Source organism: Nyctereutes procyonoides, unplaced genomic scaffold (assembly GCF_905146905.1).
Source record: "Nyctereutes procyonoides isolate TBG_1078 unplaced genomic scaffold, NYPRO_anot_genome, whole genome shotgun sequence".
Classification (NCBI taxonomy): Eukaryota; Metazoa; Chordata; class Mammalia; order Carnivora; family Canidae; genus Nyctereutes; species Nyctereutes procyonoides.
In genome coordinates, this window is record NW_026575052.1 from 57,595,968 (window position 1) to 57,618,183 (window position 22,216).

The 22,216-nt window shown below is 38.5% G+C and overlaps 1 protein-coding gene across 3 annotated transcripts in view; it reads left to right on the forward strand.

Moving 5' to 3' along the window:
* The window catches only part of TAF3 (TATA-box binding protein associated factor 3), a 176,548-nt gene that overhangs the window by 135,351 nt on the left and 18,981 nt on the right, over positions 1-22,216 (forward strand). For all 3 annotated transcript variants that reach the window (XR_008665255.1, XM_055331509.1, XM_055331508.1), the window contains exon 4: positions 8,965-9,047. Coding sequence is in view for 2 of the 3 variants with exons in the window: in XM_055331509.1 (XP_055187484.1) it covers positions 8,965-9,047 (83 nt within the window). In the remaining variant the exon portion in view is untranslated. The remainder of the gene's footprint in view (positions 1-8,964; positions 9,048-22,216) is intronic.

A 22,216-nucleotide genomic window follows, 5' to 3' on the forward strand; every position in this document is an offset into this window, starting at 1 on the left:
CAGTATTTGTGGACAAGAAAATAAGTCTGAGGGGGTGACTTGTCCAAGATCAATGTCACACAACCAGCAAAAGCCAGGTCACTGACACAGAGATATTTTCTTCATGGTCTCGAAATGTTTATTGCTGGAGATCTTGCCCAGCAGCAGTTATCACTTACCTGTCATGTACCTAGCACCTTGGCAGCTGAGCCCTCAGTAGATCAAACAGGGTACTGTTGCTTTCATCACCATCTTAACTTTGGAAAGTCAATGGAGTTGTTTCAACGGCCATTATGACTTTGAGTAAAGCCCATCAGATTAGGTTTGTAACAGCAATCCTTGCCTTTCCACCTGACTTTGGGAAAGAAAAGTCCCTCAGACTAACTTGGTTGGAGGTAAAGGCTCAGTTACAAGTTTGCTAGACTTCACCTAACAGAAGAAAACAAGTCCTTGTATCATGTTTGATGGGTTATGGCTCAGATGAATGACAAAAGATAAAAATTTATAAAAGTTGGCTATCATATAAGGCTTTCAAAATAATAAATAGTCTTGTCTCTAGAGTTAAACCTGAGTTCACAGCTTGACATTTTTAGCTGTATGACACTGGGCAAGTTACTTTTATAATAAATGAGACTACATCTGAGATGTGCCCAGTACTGTATCTGGCACATACGTAAGTAAATGCCCAGTCAGTGTGGATCATACTGAAGATGGAGGCAAGTAATATTATTTCATTTTTGAATCAACCCATAAAATATAGTAACGTGGAGTTTGCTACTTCAATGGACCAGACTAGCTAACTTACATTTGATGGGCGGGGCGGGGGGGGGGAAGGGGGTGTCAGCTGTGCTTAGCAGTGCTGAAAAATGATCTCTCCTTCCTTGGCATTCTTTTAAAGTTTAGCTCTTGATGGAGGTAGGAGAGGATAAAGGCCAGGGCAGCCCATGCAGATGCCACTGACAAGGTGCAGAAATTGAGACATGAACGCAAACCTTGACTTCTCCTTTTTCAACTCCACATGTTCCTCCCCGAGCATCAAGACATACAAGTAAATCAAAGTATACATAGCATTGAAGAATTCCTTTACATATCCGCAGATCAAAATAAGGCACATTTTAGCTGCCCTGAGAAAATGTCTTTTGTCACAAAAATGAGGGCCACAGTGTCCTTCTTCCTTCCCATCCTGACCAGCTCACAGGAGCAACTCACAGATGTTGACCCAGATCAGCAAGCAAGGGCATTGTTTTAATAAAAGAAAAACACCTCCCCGTATTTATTTAACCTGCCTATAAAGTTTTTACCAGCCACATCCACATTATCAACACAAAAACCAATAAAGGTACCATTAATTAGATGAAGATCTGCATGGTAAGTTGAAGGAGGCATGGGCTCTGGAATCCAGCAAATCTGACTTAAGATCCAGGGCATGTTTTGTAGTTTCTTTACTCCTTAGGTGCTCCATCTTTAAAGCAGGGATGTGGTGACATTCAATGAAAGGCAGCAAAACACTAATTCTTAATATTTATTGAGTAATTACTACATGCTAAACATCATGCAAACACTACATGTAAGTTTAACTTCTTAGCACAATTCTATAAGGTAGATACCATAATCATTATCACCTTAAGATGAGAAATTGAGGCTTGGAGAGATTAATAAGGTGGCCGGTGGCCCGTGATCATACACCTCAGAAGTAATAGAACATGAGCCACCATGTCAACCCAGGCTGTCAGATGCTATATAATTGATGTTCTTAACCACTACGCTTTCCTACATTAAATTAAAAATGAATTAATTGAAATTATGTAAGGCACCTGGCTCAGTGGTGCATCATCAGGAGAAAAAAATGTTTTTCTAGTAGTGGTAATAATCCGCAGTGTAATGATTCATGCACAATTTGTGTTCCTCATGTGCAGTAACATACACTAGTCAAGGTTAGGAGTCTGATCTTTCAGCTCTTTAAAATAGAACCAAACTAACTTTTTATGGAAAACATATCAAGAGCAATTATGCTGCGCAGTCACAAGCATAACATGATAGCTTCGGCAGTGATAAACCTGATGGTATATTTCAGAGCAGTTAAAATTCTCTGTTTGTGCTTGTATCAGTGTGTGTACCACATGACTTGGATTTTTGAAGTTTAGAGGAATGTTACAGGACTACTTTAGTTCAAATTGACTTTTGGTATTTTTAAGTGTTTTTTAGAAGGAGGATTACTGTGAAAAAATTAAATAAGAAAATATCTCATTTGTTACTGGAACTGAACAGTTGTCCATATAACCCGATACAGAATGTAAACCAAAATCCACCTGTCAAATTTGAAAATATGTTTTTTTGCCCTTGATCTGAGAAGGCACAGTAGAATGTCATTCAAACGATGATGTCACAACCTGCAGATAAATAGGCCCAGTGCTGGCCCACCGAAGATCATGGGCTTTGCCAGTCAGACCTACTTAAATATGAATTCTGGCTCTACCACTTATTAGTTATTCACCAGCCTCTTCAAACCTCTCTGACCCTCTGCTCCCTTCCCTCTGTCTCCTTCCCAGTCAATACCAAGAAGAGATGGCATCATCATAAAGTATGACCTCTGCTTAGAAATGAGTTTCATACTTTCTCCAAGAATATTTTGGCTTATAGAGGCCTTCTCTTTTCCCCTCTCATTGAAGACTCCAAGTGAAGAACCAGCTGGTGTCATTTAAGATGACTCTTCAGTATTTCCTTAAAACAAGCCAATTATATTGATGATCAACCCACAGATAATTGATATTTGCTAAATAGAAAGGTCGTAAGTTCTGTAAAGGATTCCCCCAATTTTTATCCTATATATTGGTGAATGTTATTTTGAGCCAACATCAGCTACTGAATGAACTAATCCAGATGGTAAATGATACCATCTGCTGGTATATGATACCATCACTAAGCTGCTTAGTGAGTGCATATGAACACCAGACCTGGCCAGAATTCCATGAATTAATCTTCCCAAAAGCTTGGAGGGTTTGGTGCTGTTACTGCTATTTTGAGTTGAGCAAACTGCATAGAAAGGTCAAGTAGCTTGCTGTAGCTGATGGGTGGAAGAGCCAGGACTTGGCCCCAGGTCTGCATGAGTGGTGTCTGTGTTCTTTGTCACCCACAACAGCCTTCTCAGTCAGTCACCTCAGATGGAGCTGATGAGAAGGCTAACCATAGTTTCACACTCAGAAATTAGGTGAACATTTTGAGTTGAGAAAATTGTAGTCCCTGGAGAGACCTTAGAGAACTCCTCTTCAACCACTATATTTCAAAGTATGGGCGATGGCGATCTTTTGCGCTTTAATGACTTCAGTAATCAGAACAATTACAATGGTTCATGGTTCTTTAATCTAGCTCCAACTCCCTTAGCATTTGCCCTCAAATAATCTTTTATTGAACTTAAACAATTTCTTCTTTAGAGAATACCAAAGAGTCCTACTGGTTGGTGCTTTTGACAAAAGGTTGCCATTGTTCCTCCATCTGTTTAGAACAAAGTACTTTCCTTTCCAGTTTTTTCTCATCAGCTCTCATCATTAACTAGTGAAATGAAGGGTTTTTACTCAATCCAGTAGCCCAGTAAAAAGAGGAAGATATTCTCTTCCTGTTTCTTACAACTCTCTGTCCCAAGGGGAAGCCAGTCACCTAACATTTCCTTGAGTGTGTTGGAATCAGTAGCCATTTACCAGAGACCATCTCCAGGTCTGGGTGTGAATGAACTTGAGCGAAAGCAGAAGCCTGCCTTCTGTTTCAGTTGTCCTTGCTGGATTCCACTTGTCATACTTGACCACACCGTAGAATTTCCTTCTGATTGTCTTTTTAATGTCTTAAACAGTTTATCAGTACTCAGACCACGCTTCTAAATTGAACCAATGTAAAGACCTTAATTGCTAAGAAAGACAATATGATGCTCGCCAGTCATAATTCCACATCCAAAATGTTAGCTTATTAAAAATAGCTCTTCATCAGTACTATTTCTGGATATCATAGATGGGAATCTGAACTAGCATTCGCTGAACTTGCTGCTCCTCTATCTAGCACACATTTTTTTTAAGTGAAAGAAGTTTAACATTAAAAAAAAAAATAGAAAATAAAAACTTGGCCAGATTATATTGACAAAGCTGCCCATTACCTTTGCAGAAAGTCCCTGTCAGAAGATAAACTTTAAAGCTGGAATGCATGAAAGAGTTCCAAGATAGAATTTAAATTTAAACTGATTCTTTATAGATAAGCTTTTTAAAAATCCACCTCTTTGCTTCAAGTCAGGATTTTAAAAATAAATTTCCCCTTTAAATCTCTTGAGCGATTTTCATTTTTTGCAAGGCCGCACTGCTGGTGTCCTGGAAAAATGGAGAGTTAGAGCTTTATCAGTTGGTGCCCTGAGGTATGTGGCAAAGAAGCTAAATCCTTGAAGATTAGCAAAAAAAATGCAGCACATGGCAATAAGGGGCTTATATGACTACTAGTATTAGTTCAGGTGAAAGCAGTATTGCTTATACATAAAACTGGACAAATCCACTGACAATGTATTTTTAGTTAGCTACAAAGGAGTCTTCTATTACTGGACTTTGCTCTTTGGTGGATTGGGAAGCTTAGTAATCCACTGTAAATGCTCTGCGCGCCCCAATTCTCAGCTCACTCTCAAGTGCAGTGCTTTTATTTTAACCCTTAGAAGCTCGTGTTGTCCCCAGAGTTTGGCTTCATGCCATTAAAATGTGGCATTAGTCGAATGGTTTTAAGTAATTCCAAATAATTGTCATTTGTTTAGTGATTTCTGAGAAGGACATGTGAGAAATTACTTTATGAATGCAGGAAATGTCTTTGTCTTTATTTTGGTAGGCATTTTGGATAAAGTTAATGTAAACAGAAGTCTGGTAAATTCTAATTTAGAAATGATATTTTGTGTATCTGTTATTAGCATCCTCATTAATATTTTTGAATATTATCTGTAAGTTAAATCCTATTTAGCTTCTTTAAGAGTGAAATTAATGTTTTAAGTATTTGTTGGGAGGGCTACTCTCTGTCCTGGTTTGCCTAGGACAATCCCAGTTTACACACTTTTTTGGCGTAAATAATAGCTCCCACTCTCACTCTCAAAGATGTCTCTGGATGATGTGGTCACCCTAATTTTACCCAAGGAAAAGTTTGGAGCTAAGGTAACAGGGTTCTGAATCATTCATTAATTCCACACGTTTACAAAATATCTTTTTTCTTCAGGGCACATATATACCATTTTTAATTGGACTTAGAAGATGTATCTCTGTTTTTGTTTGCTTCTTTCTTTACATATAGTATCATTTAAACTTTTTAAATAGTATAACATAAATAAACCATGTCTTGATTCTTTTACCTTGACAAGTTACTTAAGATGGCATCAACAACCCAGCCAGTTTAATAAGCACCTCTATTTACATCTTAAAAAGAAAAAAAAAAAAGCCAGTTTAGTTGAATGGAGGTGAAGCCAAAGTCAATCACAATTTCCATATAAACCAGTTAGCCTTACATAGAGAAAAATGATTTTACAACCAAACCTGGGGGCACGTGAGTGGGTCAGTTAGTTAAGAATCTGACTCTTGATTTTGGCTCAGGTCATGATCTCAGGGTCATGAGATTGAGCCCCAGTCTGGCTCTGCTCTGGACATGGGTCTGCTTAAGATCCTCTCTCTCCTTCCCTTTGCCCCTCACCTCTCCTGCCTCTCTCTCTCCCTTTCTAAAAACAGCAACAACCAACACTAGCCATTTCACAAATATATGTCATTCATCATAAAAGACATTTACAAGAAAGTGAGTAGCCAGCTCCATGTAAGACACCAGCATTACTGGAACAAAGGACTCGGCAACATGGTAGAGGTAAGAGTGAACTTAGTGTCAGGAGACCTACAGGTAGATCATTTACTTACTAAACAGAGTTCAAAGATCATTTACTTACTAAACAGAGTTCAAAGAGTTCACAGATCCATATTGGATCACATATATGGAACACACTTGGTGCTATGCAGGTGTGAGTTATGATTATTGTGTAGTGTGATATGAACCAAACGACAGTGTGAAATATGGTAATGGTAAAGATCTTTTTCAAGGTAGAGCAGCTTTATTTTTAAATAAAGCTTAAGGAAGGGTTAAGTGATTAAATAATATTGCAGGGTGAAGGAATGTGGAATATTACTCATAATTTATAACCATATTACCCTAAAGTTTTTTTAGAATTAAGGAAATATAGGAACTGTATGTAATTTTCCATTCTCTGAAACAAAACAACCGAATCCATTCCTAGTTTTGCTGTTTGTGTGACCTTAGAACAGAAAAAGGAAAAGGAAAAATGATTGCTTCATATATGATACCTTTCCCTGTAAAACAGAAACCATAATGCCTACCCCCTCATGTTTGTTTGAAAAAAAAAAAAAAAAAAACTCTGGAGAACATCTAAAAAATACCCAATCACAATGCCTGGCAAGTAGCAGGCAGTTTAAAATGTTTGTTCTGGATATATTTGTCTCTTCTCCTACAGATAATACAGAAAGGTGAGAAAAGTAGAGAAATCTTAATAGTTTACAAAATAGACCAAACTATTGGTTTTTCAGATTTGTTTAGATACGGAACCCTCTGTTAAAAAAGAGTTGGGGAAAATGGGTACAAACCCTAGCTAGTTATCCATGGGTCTTGCTCTTACTGCCCCCCCCACCTTCCGTGGCCCTTGGTCCCCTAGAGCCTTAAGGAAAACCACTGGGATATACTGTCCAAAGAACTGGGCAAGTGGATGAGACATGCATCAAAAGTGACCATTTGGAGGAGCGGGCTTTCGTGAGAAAGTTGACAAGTTAAAGTTTAGATGTGGTGAGATGAAACACTTAAAGGATATTGAGTTGAAAATGTTGAGTAGGTAATATTCTGTTGTGGTCTTGGGCTCAATCAGTGCTAGTCTAGAGATGGAAATTTTGAAGTCATGGCATATTGTAAAACCTACCATTGAAACCATGAACATGGATATACCCACTGAAGAAAGTGTAGAGGGCCAAGAGGACGTGGTCAAGCAGAGGACTTAGTAGAGGAGAAGGAAAGGGGCCAGTGAGACCCCCAGTGGAAGGCACACTAGGACATCAGGAAATGATTGGTGTCTGGGGGAGAGTGGTTTCAGTGGCCTGGTTGGGAGAGAAAGTAGATTGGAGCAGATTGAAGAATGAGTAAGTGAAGAAGGAGACAATTGACAGGAGTCTGATATAGGAGAGGTGGTCAGTAGAAGGCTGAAGGGCAGGCAGGTTTTTTAAGATCGTTGAGCATATTTAAAAACTAGTGGAAAATCGTGGCACTATGAGGTTGAAGATGCCTACATAAGGAGGACGTCTCCTTAAGAGACCAGAGGAGCGGGACTCTGGTACACTATCGGGTGCAGAGAAGTCTGTAGATCTGCGTGGGCTGAAGAAGTTCTCCTGCCTGGTGGCCTCAGTGCTTTCTCCGGTGGAGCTGGAGAGACAAAAGTAGAAAGGAAATCACAGGATAGGTCTTGAAAGAGGTAAGAGTTTGAAATTGTTGCTTCAGACAACTTCGATTGTGTCTCATGCACTGACTGTGTGTCAGCCCCTATGATAGGCACAACAAAGTAGCAGTAAGCTAAACCGAGGTGGTCTCTGTGCTTACCTGGTTTGGCAGGTGATCCAGATACACAGCGTTGAAGGCAGAGACGGAATTGGAGTTTCTGCTAAGTTTACATGATCTTTAAAATTTTCTTTGGAATTACTTGGTGGCCTTGAGGATGATTTTGAATTGGTTCTGGACAGATGGCAAAACAACCCAGAGGCAGAGAGTTGAAGGTGTTTGAGCTATTAATTCAGTAAGTATTTGAGTGCCTCCCACATGCCATTGTTCAAGAGAATGGTCGAAACCACAGGTATTGACATGATGATGGATTTAAAAAAAACAACTCAAAGGAAATAGCTAAAAATATATGAAAAAATGGTAAATTTGATCTATGTGCAATGTATTAACTAGATGATATAATATATTGAGCATTATGTTATAGATTCATTCCCCTTTAGAACTACCACACTGTCCTATTAGGATTTAATTTTTGGGCTTGACATATTTAAAAGTCAGTGGCTTGCAGCTAATCATCACAGTAACTAGCAGCGACTGTTGGCATATGGCAGGGCCCAAGGCCAAGGATGTTGAACATCTGGCCATGCCTGCACCGTTCCATTCAACAAAGGACTATCCCACCAAAAATGCCAGTCAAACACCTGTTGAAAATCTCTGACATTGATGATATTTGGAGCTACAGAGCTTTTGTTCAGTTTGTTCATTCAAAATATTATACCGTGAACTCTTCACACCAACACGTGTGAAGAACCCCTTTAAAGTCATACTTGATATTTGACCATGAGCTCAAATATTTGCAAAGATCTTCAGTTTATTCATCAGATGTTGCCTTCACTACAAATCCTTCTATAAAGGTCTATTTTTTCTTTTGCAGATCTGTTGACCACAAGCTAAAAACAGAGCAGTTTAATGCTGCAGTTACACTTGGTGTTTCCATTTTCTTATATGATGATGCAAACTTAGGATGAGTTTATGTTTTTCAAGTTCAATAAACAAATACATTTTAGCTTATAGGTGCAGATATCAGTGCATTTTTTTCTACTTTATTAAGTCTGGAAATTAATGTTCACCAAATGATCTAGAGAAGTTTTTGTTTAAAAATTCTAACCATAAAATCCAAGAAATTAACCAGAACTAAGAAAATACAGAAATAACTCCCATAACTTTCACGATGTAATTCAAGTTTGTAGAATTTCTCACGAAGCCAGATAGCCTTTGGTTGTTAAAAAAACAAAATAGCCCAGATGGTCCTTGGATCTAGCATTTTAGCCACATTCAAGGCTTAAACTGGCTTATCAGGTTTGTGGAGATGAGGAAGTAGAAGAAGGAGTAGGAGGAATTTTGTCGAAACCACATTTAACTCTAATGTAATAACTTCAACAGATAAAAGTGGAGCCAATTGTTCCAGCCCCAAGTCCAGTCATCCCCCGATTGACTCTCAGAGTTGGTGCTGGCCAAGACAAGATGTAAGTATAAACGTTTTCAATTAGAGTGAAAGAAATTGAACATAACCTTCCCTGCTCTTTCCTAATGGGTTTAGAATCTCACCTTTTCCAGAGATGAACACGGTGGATCAAGCTTTCCTTTGAGAATTCTTCATTTTCAAATTGTATTGGTTTCTTTCCTCAGAGTAAATGCTTACTGCTTTCTTTGACCTAGAGGATCCCTTCTTTCTTATTTTCTCTCTCTTCTTTAAACACATGACATGGTGTCTGAGTAATTCTGAATGTCCTGGTTATCTGAAAAGGAAGAAACTATATGTTGAGTAGACTGACTGCCGTTTTCCATCCGGGTGGATGTAATGTTATACCTTCTCAAGTATGTATTCTCTACTCACCATGACAAAGAATGGAGATTCCTATGGTTTTATTCTGTACCTGAAAACAAAGAGACTGCCAAAGGTTTAGTGAAACAGTATATAATAGTAACAACCAAAGTCTTAATTATCTGCCCATTCATTCATTCAAGAGAGGACTAGAAATGTAAACCCTGTGTTCACTGTTCTTAATTTTCACAGAATCATCCTATCATCAGCCCACCCTGCTTTAAAGTGAGTTAGTTGCCTTTGTTTCTTTTATTCATTTTGGAGATACAAATTAAGGCCTACAGTACTCTTAGATGATTTTAATAAGGTGATAAAACACTGATTTCTTTGTAAATTATGTTAAAAATCCTTCTTGTAAAAGTCATACTGTTTATCATTTAAATGAATCCCATAGGCTGAAAGTACTGGCTTATACAACTTATTTTTCACCAGTAAGCCTGAAAATGGATTTGTTTACATTATAAACAGTCAAATATTATGTAGAAAATGGGCTTACATGGCATTGAGTTTTCATTCAGATTTTACTGTAATGATGGTAGTAGGAGCCATGCACTTATATAGTAGGTAGACAACAGAAAACATGCCTTGTGTTCTCAGTGGTTCATTACATCTTAAAAGTTTGTATTTTATGCTGCTGCTTGTGCTAACTCCAAACAACACAATGAAAAGGTCTAATATCATTATGATGAATGGTGCTGTAGAGGCAAACATGGTCTTCCAGGAAAATGTATGTTCTTCTGAAGATTGAAAGAAAATCCAGATAGTTCATCCTTTTTTTACCCAAATTATTCACATAATTTCCACATTACTTTTTTTGGTTTTATCAGTAAAAACCTAGACAATGGGTGGTAGTGTTACTGACAAGCTTAGACAGTGTAACAAAAATACTGTAAATTCAGCTCATTTTAAGCAGATACCGGTTTGACCCAGGCCGTCTATCTATTTTACCTACAAAAAATTTAATAATGTCCACCTCCCTCCACCAATAGAGGACAGAAGGCTGATTAGCAGGGAGACCTAGCCAGAGCAGCTATTGATACCATCTTTTTGGAAATTCTGTACCTGGGCTCATTCCTCTAAAGAGAAGATATTATTTATCATTCAACAAATGCTTTTCTCTTACTAGTTCACATTTATTACTGTTTTCTCAGTAACTCACTATTACTTAATCCTTACTTCCACAAAAGAGTTTGGCTTACTCATTCCCTTTGGAGAAAAAAAGGTCCGTGAAAAGACTTTGTTTTTTGTTTTTTTAAAAAAAACTTTGATAATTATATGCATCTCATCCACCTTTAAGCATCTTCCATTCATTCTCTTGACTATCTTTCTCCTCTCAATAAATCACTCATACACCTGAGACACTGAGAAACATGAGAAATAGATCCTGTTATCGGGACGCCTGGGTGGCTCAGTGATTGAGCATCTGCCTTTGGCTCGGGGCATGAGATCGAGTCCCACATCAGGCTCTCTGCATGGAGCCTGCTTCTCCTCCCTCTGCCTGTGTCTCTGCCTCTCTCTCTCCCTGTCTTTTGTGAATAAATAAATAAAATCTTAAAAAAAATAGATCCTATTATCCTGGAACAGACTGTCCAGTATTAGGGAAATTATAATGCTCAGACATTCTAGACAAATTGACCATGAAAGTATAACATTATATAATATGTGAACTTTCAAATATTTAGGTAAATAACCCCCATGTTATATGAATAATTAATCACTTGACCAAAGTCAGGCACAAGGAAATACTTATAATGAACAAAGGAATAAATTAAGTGAAATAGATTACATTTTAAATTAAAATAAGAGTGAAAAAGAGGTCCAAGTCACATAGTAATAGGATTTTATGTAAAATATATCTTAATCAGTAAAGAGTTTTTTGTTTTTTTTTTTTATCTAAATCAAGGATCAGCACACTATGGCCCATGAGCCAAAATGGCCAGTTTTTGTATGGCTCACAAGCCAAGAATGGTTGAAAAAAATTAAAAGAATAGTTTATGACACATGTGAATTATATGAAATTAAAAGTAATCTTCTATTGTCGTAACATAAAGACGCATGGCTTATTCCACGGTGGTAATAATGGAAAAGAGGGGACAGATTCATATAAATGTGCCTTTACTTAGTTTGTACACACACTTGGTGCTACAGGACTCTTTTGAAGTGAAATTAATGAGCAGAGTGGGATTCAGAAAGTGGGGGTCTGAATAGTCTGGGGGAAGGGGTTGTTTATTGCTAAAGAACAAGCAGAGGATTAGAGTCTTTTGAAATTATGGGAAAAAGGAAAAGCTTTACAGGGTTCAAATTATACCCTCTCATTGGAAGATCTTTAGGACAATATTTAGTTTCTAAATTTTCCTAAATAAAGAAGGTCTTCTGCCCTTGATCTGGAAAAGTACTTTGAGGTTAGATTATTTCCTCTGTTCTCTGATGTTAGTCCTCATAGCAAGACAGATACCTTGTTTTTGTCTTCACTTAACATGCCTGGAATCTGTATTTGAAAGGGTGTGTAGGAAGTCGAGCACCTCCACCAGATGAGTGTTAAAATCCCAGATGACTGCAGGGACCTCAGATTCTTGTGCCATGCCCCCCAGTAATGGGCATCCAGGGTTGCCCTTAGGCAGTAATGAAGATGAATAGAGAACAGTGGAATAGTCACCCTGAAATTACAGTCTCAGCACCTGTGACGTTCGTGAGTAGTGTGAGTGGGAAGCACACTGAAGGAAACCGTCTGGTAGGTCGCCGCTTGGCCAGGAGCAGCCGCCTGTGGCTGTAGTGATGAGGATCGTGGTCACCCTTGTACTTGGGGACACAGAGCAGGGTGAGTAGAGTGCCCACCACCAGGAGGTGGGCCAGAGGCAACACAATTGCCAGGTTGTTTGCCATCCCAGTCCTACCATTTACTGACAGTGTATTTTGAGCAAGTTAGGAGAAGTGAGCTGATGTACGGCATTCATTCGTCTGTTCGTTTCTATGGAGAAGGTATAACAAAGTAATGTGGTGGGGGGGTGTCAGGGACAGGGCTGTGAGACAAGACAGGAAGGAGCTGGCAGGAAAGGACCTGCCACTCTTCTGTGTTTAAATGTGTGTGGCTCGATTTTTAAGGCTGAAAGTTCTGTTAAAGGAGTTTCTCATTAAAAAGAAAGACAATTTTAAATATTGTTTAAGTATGAAAAATAAATAGGGGTGCCGGGGTGACTCGGTCCACCTTCAGCCCAGGTCACGATCCCAGAGTCCTGGGATCGAGCCCCCAGTATGGCTTCTTGCTCAGCAGGGGGTCAGCTTCTCCTTCTTCCCACTCTGCTTGTTCTCTCTCTCTCTCTCTCTCTCTCTCTCTCTCTCTCTCTCTCTCAAATAAATAAATAAATAAATAAATAAATAAATGGTTAAGTATTAAGAAAAATTTAACTGTGTGTAAGATAACTTTAACTTGGATGCATAAGAGTGGCAGATAGAGGGTTAAGCATGCCTCTCTTGCATTTCTCAGATGCCCCTTCCTAGCTGCCCTCTACCAGCACTGGGGAGGAAGTCTCTGTCCTTTTCATCATCCAGTGCTCCACTCTTGTCCTTGAGTGGAGTTCTTCCCTGGTAAAGCCCCCACCACCTGCCAGCTGTATTATTTGGGCTGGTTAATGGGGGTTACTGTGTTGGAGAAATTGTGCACTGGTGCTTCTGCAAGCCTCAGGACGCCGGTGCCTTTATGCAGTGAGCTCACCAGAGACGGGATAATTAATTGAGCCCCCCTCCCAAACAGCTAGTAATGGTTGGTCATTTTTTCCAATTACTCTCTCATAGTATATTTGATCAGGTGACCCAGAATCATTTATGATGCCTTTCAGAGAACAATATTATTGTCAATGATAATTCTAAGTTTTATTTTGACTAAGAGGTTACAATGGATTGTCTTTCTGTAGATGTAACCCTTTTTCCAAAACATGCAAATTATACTGAGATATTTTTCAATGACCACTTTACTGCTGGCAATTACAGTTTTCTTTCTGCCAACATTTTGGTTTCCACTGTCAACACTGCCTTAAGTATTATCAGACTCCTTATGATTCTGGAAACTCTTTCACTAATCAGACTTCTCTTAACAGAGGTGCTAAAAATTAGATGCTTTCCTTTCTGTGTAAGTAATTCAGTTTCTTGTTGCTGTGCACAGAATTTAGTTATTTCTGGGAAGGGGCTTTTTAATGATTGGAATTTGTAAATTATATGTACTATGAAAATGGGAGCTAAAAGTTTGCTCATTAATCTTGAAGAACATAAAAGTTTTAATCTTTAAAAATAAAATATTTATAGATATTTGTTGTTTTTTTAAGATCCAGATTTTCCTGAGTAATGCTTTTTGACAGCATAGCTAGAAGTAGAGAATAATCAAGTGCAATTACAAGAATAATCATTTACAATATTTTTAAAGAAAATAAGCATTTTATATTTTAAAAGGTAACCAGGTTTAGCTGAAAGACATTTAACAGGATGAAACGTGTGTCATGGTTTTTAGTGATAAGTTCTTTAGAGAAATAATAGCAAATGATTTTTATCCTACTTTCTGCATTTTCCCTCTTTATGTGAAACATTCTTTGTTCATATAACTTTTTTCCACTGTAAACAAATTTACAGTAGCTTAAAGAGAGAACAATATAGTTATAAGAAAAAAGAAATAAACTAATACAAAGAAAAGGAAAAAGCGAATGATTGCATGTCAGATATGATTATGGCTTCTTAGCCAGAAGGGCAAACAGTGAAATATATTTTTAAAAAGGAAGTTACCTCTGAGTTTCTTAGAAACAAAATTTCTCAGGGCACCAAATTTAAAACTTGATTTCCATATAGAACCAGACGACAAAACACTGTCTTCCATCGCAGCTTTTACAGCAGATACGAAGGCGATTTTTGTTGGATGGTTTCTCGCAGCAACCTCTAATCCAAGGGTCTAGTGTAGTAGCACCCTCAGTGAAGAAGACTCTGTAAAGAATCTTCTTGTCTCTAGTCGAAGCGCTCATGTTTTCTATTTGTGTTAATCAAGACTCTTAGTTCCAAGTGACAGAAGCCTGAATCAAACTAGCTGAAAGGGGCAAAGTCAAAGAGGTTTCTTGGACTTCAGGGGAGGCAGTATCCAGGGTTTGAAACATATCATTAGGCCTCTGCTCACTCTCTTTTACTCCGGTTTGGCCAACATGGTCTGAGTCACCCAGGGCTGCTATGGTTCCCAGTCCTCCACATCTCCAGTGACCGCCCCCCCACCCCGTCTCCCAGCACCCGTGGTCGGGGAGACACCCTGTCAGAAGGGGCAATGGTAGTCCCAGAAGGAAAGGAAGACTCTTACTGGAATAAGGGACAAGGGGCAGGCAGAAACAACAGACAGATTTTATTTAGGAAAAGACAGTCATATTTCGTATTTTTATAAAAGCATGCTGAGGAGGCCAAGCCAAGCCTGTTGGCTTAAAACATGATCCTTTAGAAGTAAAGCTCAGAAACATTTCAGAGCATCATCCTGTCAGACTTAGAAGGCCTTTTGCTTTTCTATTTTTAATTTGTTTCCTTTCCAATAAAATTGTCTGCCTGTGATTAAAAAAAAAAAAGATTAAAACATGTTAATAGTTTTCTTTTGCCCTGGTTAACTTGCCACTGAGACTAAAACATCTCATAGGTATTTTACCTATATCAGAAGTCAAATAACAGAAATAATGACCCCAAAAAAAAATCCTAAGAATAACTATATTTTAAAATGTGTGCCAAATGACTTACTTGTAATGCTAGTGACAAGTGGTAACATTATAAATGAAGTTTCCTAGCCACTAAACAACTGGAGCACAAGCAGTGGGCTGTATACATTATTCTTGCTCCCTTATCGTACTTATAAAGTCAACAGAGCCAAACCCATATGTCTCAACCGTACTTCCAAGGGGAAGCAAGTAGTTAAAATTTTTCCTATTTGGGTCTTTGGCTCTTTTCTGACTTTTGCAGACAAGGCGTTCTTGGGCTCCATCTCTTACTCTCTCGTTTTTATTGACCTAAACTTATGATGAAATCTGCAAGTTTAATTTCCTCCCCTGGCAAGTTGTAGTTTGTTCATTAACACCAAACACGCAGTGTGTGTAAGGAAAAAAATAGCATGCTGTCCGGAAAACTGGCTTTAGGTTTGGGGAAATGCTTTTACTACACAGTAAAACAAGTGGAAAGATTATAATCAAAGCATTTCCATCTTACTTGTAAACAATTACAGCCGTTCTTACACGGATGCCACATTAGAAGACTTGGGGAAATTTACTGGATTCCATTCTAATGCAATTAGAGCTAATTTTGTTCTTTAAATGAATAAAAGGTCAGCTAGTAAATCTAGCTTATCTTGAGTCCAGACTTCAATAAATTGTTTTATTTAATTTGTTGTAAAAGATCTTATCCTTAATGGGTCTAGGTCTTATTAGTTCACTTAGGTTTTAAAATATTTATGACCACCTTTTTAGATATGATTTGAATGATAGTTGGAAAGTTTCTCTCTGCAGTGTTATCAAGGCTCAAGATCACTAATTGAGTGAATATAGGAAGGTACTTAAGATTTGTTATCTAGAAAAAGCTGATGTGAACTTCCAGAATTTAAATGTTCTTTAACCTGTGACAGGCAGAGATAATTTAGCTATATCATGGTAACCTTTTGGATACTATCTGACTATAATTTTCCCTACAGATCAAACTACTCACACTTCTAGTGTTTAAAAAGAATACGCACCTGCTGATAGAAATACTGAGGCAATTTTACCATTACTGACAACAACATAGAAAATTTAAATTATTTGCATTCTGTTTTTTCCTGTTATTTTATGGGGCCATAGTATCAAAGTACTTACATAAAGACTTTAGAGGCATAGTGTAATGTTTCTTCTCTTTCCCCGCTCCCGTCTGTGAGGTTTATAAGATGGATAATCATGTCACTGCAGGACTTCTGTGACTTAGAATATTGCAGCTTTGAAAAAAAATGCGGTTGGCTCCCCATGGGGAGCCTACTTCTCCTTCAGCCTATGCCTCTGCCTCTCTCTGTGTGTCTCTCATGAATAAATAAATAAAATCTTTAAAAAAGAAAAAAAAAACATGGTTGCCAAAGTCTTAACCCATGGGTTGAAGGGTATGTCACTCTGTGGGGCTGACTGGCCGTGTTACCCTGTCTGTTTGGATTTACTCTTTGGGTTCCCAAAAGGTATAGGTCCTCAGGGCTCCTTGGCCAGGCTCCCTGGAGTACAGCATCCCCTCTCATTTGTAGGATAGGCCCTTCCTCTTGTGCCCTCCTATGTTCCCACCTTTCCCCGCCCCTGCTCCTCCCCCATCGTGCCTCCCCCTCACCATCCCCTCTGCTCTGTATCTTCCCCTCCTGTCCTCCCTGTGGCTGAGAGGCTCCACTGGTTCCCCGAGTCCCTGTTAGATGCAAGAAAAGCTACCTGACTTCTGCTTCTGACGTCTCCAGATGGACTCCCTTCTGATGCCTCATTCCTAAACCCACTGCATTCTGGTTTCTGCCCTAGAAACTTCTTTGGAGCTCCTCGCTAAGATCCTTAGCTGCATCCAGGGAACACACTGCAGCCCTGCAGCACTTATGCCTTCTGCTATGGTAGACCTGCTGCTTCCCCCAGGCTCTTTCTGAACATTCTTTTTTTTTTTCTCTCTTGATCCTGCACTTGACTGATTCTCTCGCTGTCATTCCTGTTTTCCGTTCCATAGACTCCCTCCTTCTTCTTGCCCATGGCCACTTTACTTTGTTCTTTCTGCCCAAATCCTCCTGCTCACTCCTTAGATTTCGGATACACAGTGATGGTTTCCATCTCAAATTTCTTCCCCAGGACACAGACCAGCCTTCCCAGTTCCCTGCTGCCCAAGTTGCGCCTGGATGCACAGAGGCAGCAAAAACATAGTATTTCCAAAATTGAACATACCATTATATCTCCCATCCTGGTTCTTCTTCTGTTTCTTAATCTGTCGATGATGAGTCCAGAGCCTCCATTCTCCAGGGTAACCTGGAAGAAGGCAAAGACTGACTAGTGGAATCAGGAGATTTTATTTGCCGTCACACCAGCCTGGGCATCTTGAAAACTAAGCTCTAAAGGTTTCCGTAGCTCCGAAAGTGTTGTTTTGAACAAAACTTAGGGAGAGAGAAAGACTCTGTCCAAAGAAGTCTCCTCAGTCTTCATTTGAGCTCTCAACTCAAATGTAACTTCTGGGCAGCATCTACAAGTGTGGATCTCCTCCTTGGCTACACGCAAGTGGCCAGCAGTACCAGATAAAGGAAGGATGTCTACATCCTCGTACACAGACATCTGGAACCGACTCCAAGGAGAGATACTGTTAGCCAGGAAACAGAAAAGCCATAAGATACACAGATATTTTGCTTCCCAGAAAGATGAAGTGATTATTTTTGAAATTTTCCATTCTTCTAGCACCCAGGACATACCATCTCACGGCTGAGTTCTGAGCTCCATCCTCACAATGAGCTCCAGCATTCCGAGCCACAGTCACAGAAGCATGAAACCCAAGGAGGATAGAGATCTCTTTCCCTACCTCACAGCCCATACCCCTCAGCGGCCCGACAGTCCCCCACCCCTGTCAGGTTTACCCACTAACCTGGTCCTGCTACTGCTTAGAACTATTCTCTGGCCTTGCTTGCCCCGGAGCTCCAGCCAGAACCCTTGAAAGTGTTTGGTGGTTTGCTTTGTACATTTAGCACTACCACACTGCTTGCACTTTCCCATCCAAAGCAGGCTGTTTTTCATCTTTATTTCTTTTCTCGGGTGGTACCATCTGCCTTGCCATGCCTTCCCACCTCCTTGCCTCTTCATCAGAGGCAAATTCATATTCACCTTTTAAAATTACCATTTGTTACTGGAAGGAGCAGCCATAGCCCACGTCTCCATCCCTGCCCCGATCCAGTCATCCCTCTTCCAAGGGCCCAGAATACACTGTTTTCATCCCTGTCAATGCCCTCAGTATGCTTTATATATCTATCTGTCTCTGTCTTCTCCCAAGACCAGGAGTTCCTTGGAAATTGGCGTGTGTGTCCCATTCATCTTTTATCTCAACTGCCAAAGAACAGGAGACATAGTAGACTGAAAATAAAGATCTCTTCAGATATATTCAAGGATTCAGATGATGTCTTAGCTTTTCAACCATGGAACTGACATTTACTCTGTTGGAGCAAGCTTTTCTAGATTTGGAGTAGTATCCAAATAGAGTTTAATTGAGTTACTTTTAGAAACTTGCTTTCACATTAGGAGCAACTGTGTTTTTATCAAGTAAAACAACAAACAAAACCACCTTAAGAGGGCTAAAGGAACCTACAAGAAGTTTGCTCTTTTATTTTGCTTATTTGAGTATAGTTGATGAGGAAGCTTAATCTTAGCCCTACAATAAGATTTTTTAAAAAACTGCATTTGGTGTGTAAGTCTTTTGTCAAAGATTACTTTTCCTTCCTACCTATTGCTCTTGGTATTTTACTTAATATTAGAGGTAATTTGAGTAATAAGAAGATGCTGAAAATAAGTTGCTTAAAGGAATTGGAAGGTCTTACAGGTGGAGTGACTAAAATTTCCAAATTTGTTTTAAATAATATGAAGTCGGTCACTCTATAGTCTATGTAAAAGGGAAATGTGGATCTTTTTAAGACTTGTATTATATTTCTAATAACAGATGCACCACTCTATGAATAGATGAAAAAGGACACCCCCCAAAAAAAGGACACCCATAATTTGAAAATGAAATTAAAAAAGTAAAGTTGATGAGGAAATCTTAAATGATTTCTAAGAGATTGTAATGCCAGATTATCAGCCAAAAGTCATACCTATTAAAGTTCCCACCAGCAGAAAAATGAGAATGAAATGACCATATATATGAAGGATTTGTTAAACCTGATGGTTCTGAAGTTCTGAGAGACCCTGGGGCAGCTGGTGGGTTATTCTATGTGTGTAACCAGCCTGACATCCATCCTTTCTTGCCATGTCTGTCAGGCCAAAGTTTGTAATCTTGCTCCCTGTTCCAGCCCGTTCATGATATGACAGGACACGAGGAAGAACTTTGAGGAGACAAGAGGACCAAACTCTGACAGAGCCTCTAACTCACAGCTGAATTCTTCTGTATTGAAGCTGTGAAAGATGTAGATACTGCACAACCTTATCATTTCTTCCTTTTGGTATTCTTTTTCTTTCCTTCTGTTAGAATGATCTTCACGTTGAGCACAGCTCTAAAGTCAGTGGAATAATTCCAGAAGTCCTTTCCTGCCTCAGAGAAAATTTTAGAAACATCACTTCATTTCATTTTATTTTATTTTACTTTATTTACTCACTGCTTTAAACTCTCTTGGACTTTTTTTAAATGGATTTTCTTATTCACAAAAATCCTTTAACACTAAAGCAGCCAAAATGATTGCCCATTAAATATTTTATCAGTGTTCATTGTAGCTAATTTATTTCTTTGGAGTGTGGGAATTTTATCTCATTTCTCCTGTTTTACAGTTTAACAATTGGACAAGTTCTTTTCCAAACAAATTGTTAAAATCCCCTTTGCTCTCATTTTGGAAGATCATCTTTACTATCAAAGATATAAGATCAGAGGCTCCTGGTTGGCTCAGTTAATCATCTGCCTTTAGCTCAGGTTATGATCTCGGGGTCCTAGGATTGAGCCCCTCATCAGGCTCCCTGCTCAGCAGGAAGCCTGCTTTTCCCTCTTCTGCTCCCCATCTTTCTCTCTGTCAAAAAAAAAAAAAAAAAAAAAAAGATAAATGATCAAACAGTCTAAGAGAAGAAGAATACTGCAGCTGTCCAGAATAAGATACATATTATGCTGTATGTATACACAAGTGAAAGTGGTACATATGCAGATGTAACTGTTGGGAGTAGGATACATACCATAGTATATAAATGAAGTGTAGTATATAAGTGAAAAAATACATGTGCATGTAACTGTTGGAAGTTTAGGATATGTATGTGTGAATATATATATGCACATGTATTTGTCCATATATACACATTATATATATATGTACATATGTGTGTATATCTGTAAATATTTCTATGGGAAATAGAAATTCCCTATTTACAGAGGAAGATAAGAATTCATGGGAAGCATGGTGATTTTTGGTGAAGACACAGCAGCCATTATCAGATTTTAATATCTTCTAAAGTAGTGGTGTTGGATTTTCTGAGCATGACTGCAGTAATAACTGAATTTTATAACACTCCAGTGAGATACAAATCTCAATCATAATCTTGTTCATTTTTCAAGTTCACTGAATATCATACTGCTTTTAATGTTTTCAAATAACTGAGATGTTCTTTAATCCAAAAATGAATAAGTGATTGAAGAAATGAATTTCTTATTTTTTATGGTTAACTTGCAACTTTAGCATATTTTCATGTAAAAGCATGTTTTTCTAAGTAATTAAGCAACCTCCTCAGAGAGGAGTATTAATAGTAAAGTCTCACTGTATTGAATGTTAGTTGCATTTGGCTTTGCTTTTCCTTACCAAAGGCTCCCTCTTATTTGCTGGAGAAAAGCAGAAGCCTTTTTGAAATCACAAAATCTTATAGAAGCTCTGACTCAAGAGAATTTAGTGTTTGAAAAGAACGCTGACAGTTCTCTAGAGAACACCTTCATGAGTTTACATATTTTTTAAAAATTGATCTGCATTCAACAAATATTAACGTTGATTATATACATAGTTCAACTGTGTTGAAGGAGATAACACTTGTGCAAATGGTAAATTGGAATCAGGTGTTAGTTCTCCTCTCAGAAACATTATAGATAGAAATAATCATAATGGGAGGGAGAAAGTGTTAAAGGCCAGAAGAGGTATGTCTAAAATTATATAGAAGTTCAAGATGATTACTTCCAGCTAGGAAGAGTTAGAAAAGCCTTGGGGGAGAGGGGAATTTGAATAGAGCCCTACAGGGTGAGTAAAATTTGAAGATGGAAAAATATGAAGGGGGAAAAGAAAAAAAAGCAAAGATGCATTAAAGCAAATAACCAAAGCACATGTACCTTAAGAAAATTTAATTATTCTGTTGATACAGTAGTGTACCCATGCCCTGGCTTTATCATGTTTTATAAACCTAAGTCATTCTGGATAGAATGCATATTACCAATATTTTTAAAGAATTTATTGTGAACATTTTCGAACATAACAGAATAAGGTGATAAACTTTCATGTCCCCATTACCTGTTAGATTTAACAGTTATCAAAATGCTGCCACACTTGCTTGATGGAATCCTTTTCTTCTCTTTCCTGCCTAAGTCCTGACCAAGCAAATCCAGGTTCCAGATCACGCACTTTAATATGCAACTCTAAAAATAAGGTTATTTTTTTGTATAACCACAATGCCATTACCACAACACATCAAGTAGGTGAACATTCTCTTGCTATATAGTACCCGGCCCATATCCAGTTGTCTCCCTTTGTTGCAAAAATATATTTTGACAGTTCCTTTTTTGAATCAGGATCCAAACCAGACTAAGTACCTTTTAATCCAGAGCTCTCACTCTCTGTCCTTTTTGCCATACATTTCATTCCTTGAATAAACCAGATCATTTGTCCAGTAAAAATGCCTCACTTTCTAGATGTCTCTGCTTACTCCCTTGTAGTGTCATTTAAATTGCTATTCTGTCCCTGTAACAGGCATTTAGCACTAAAGACAGAGTTCTAAAGATTTGATTAGATCCAAGTTCAACTTTTGTTTAACAAGGGTATTTTGCTGCTCTGTATTTCTTACTGCCATCAGCAGGCACATGGCTGGCTGTCATGTTGCCATTAATGCTGGAACAGCCACCTCATTA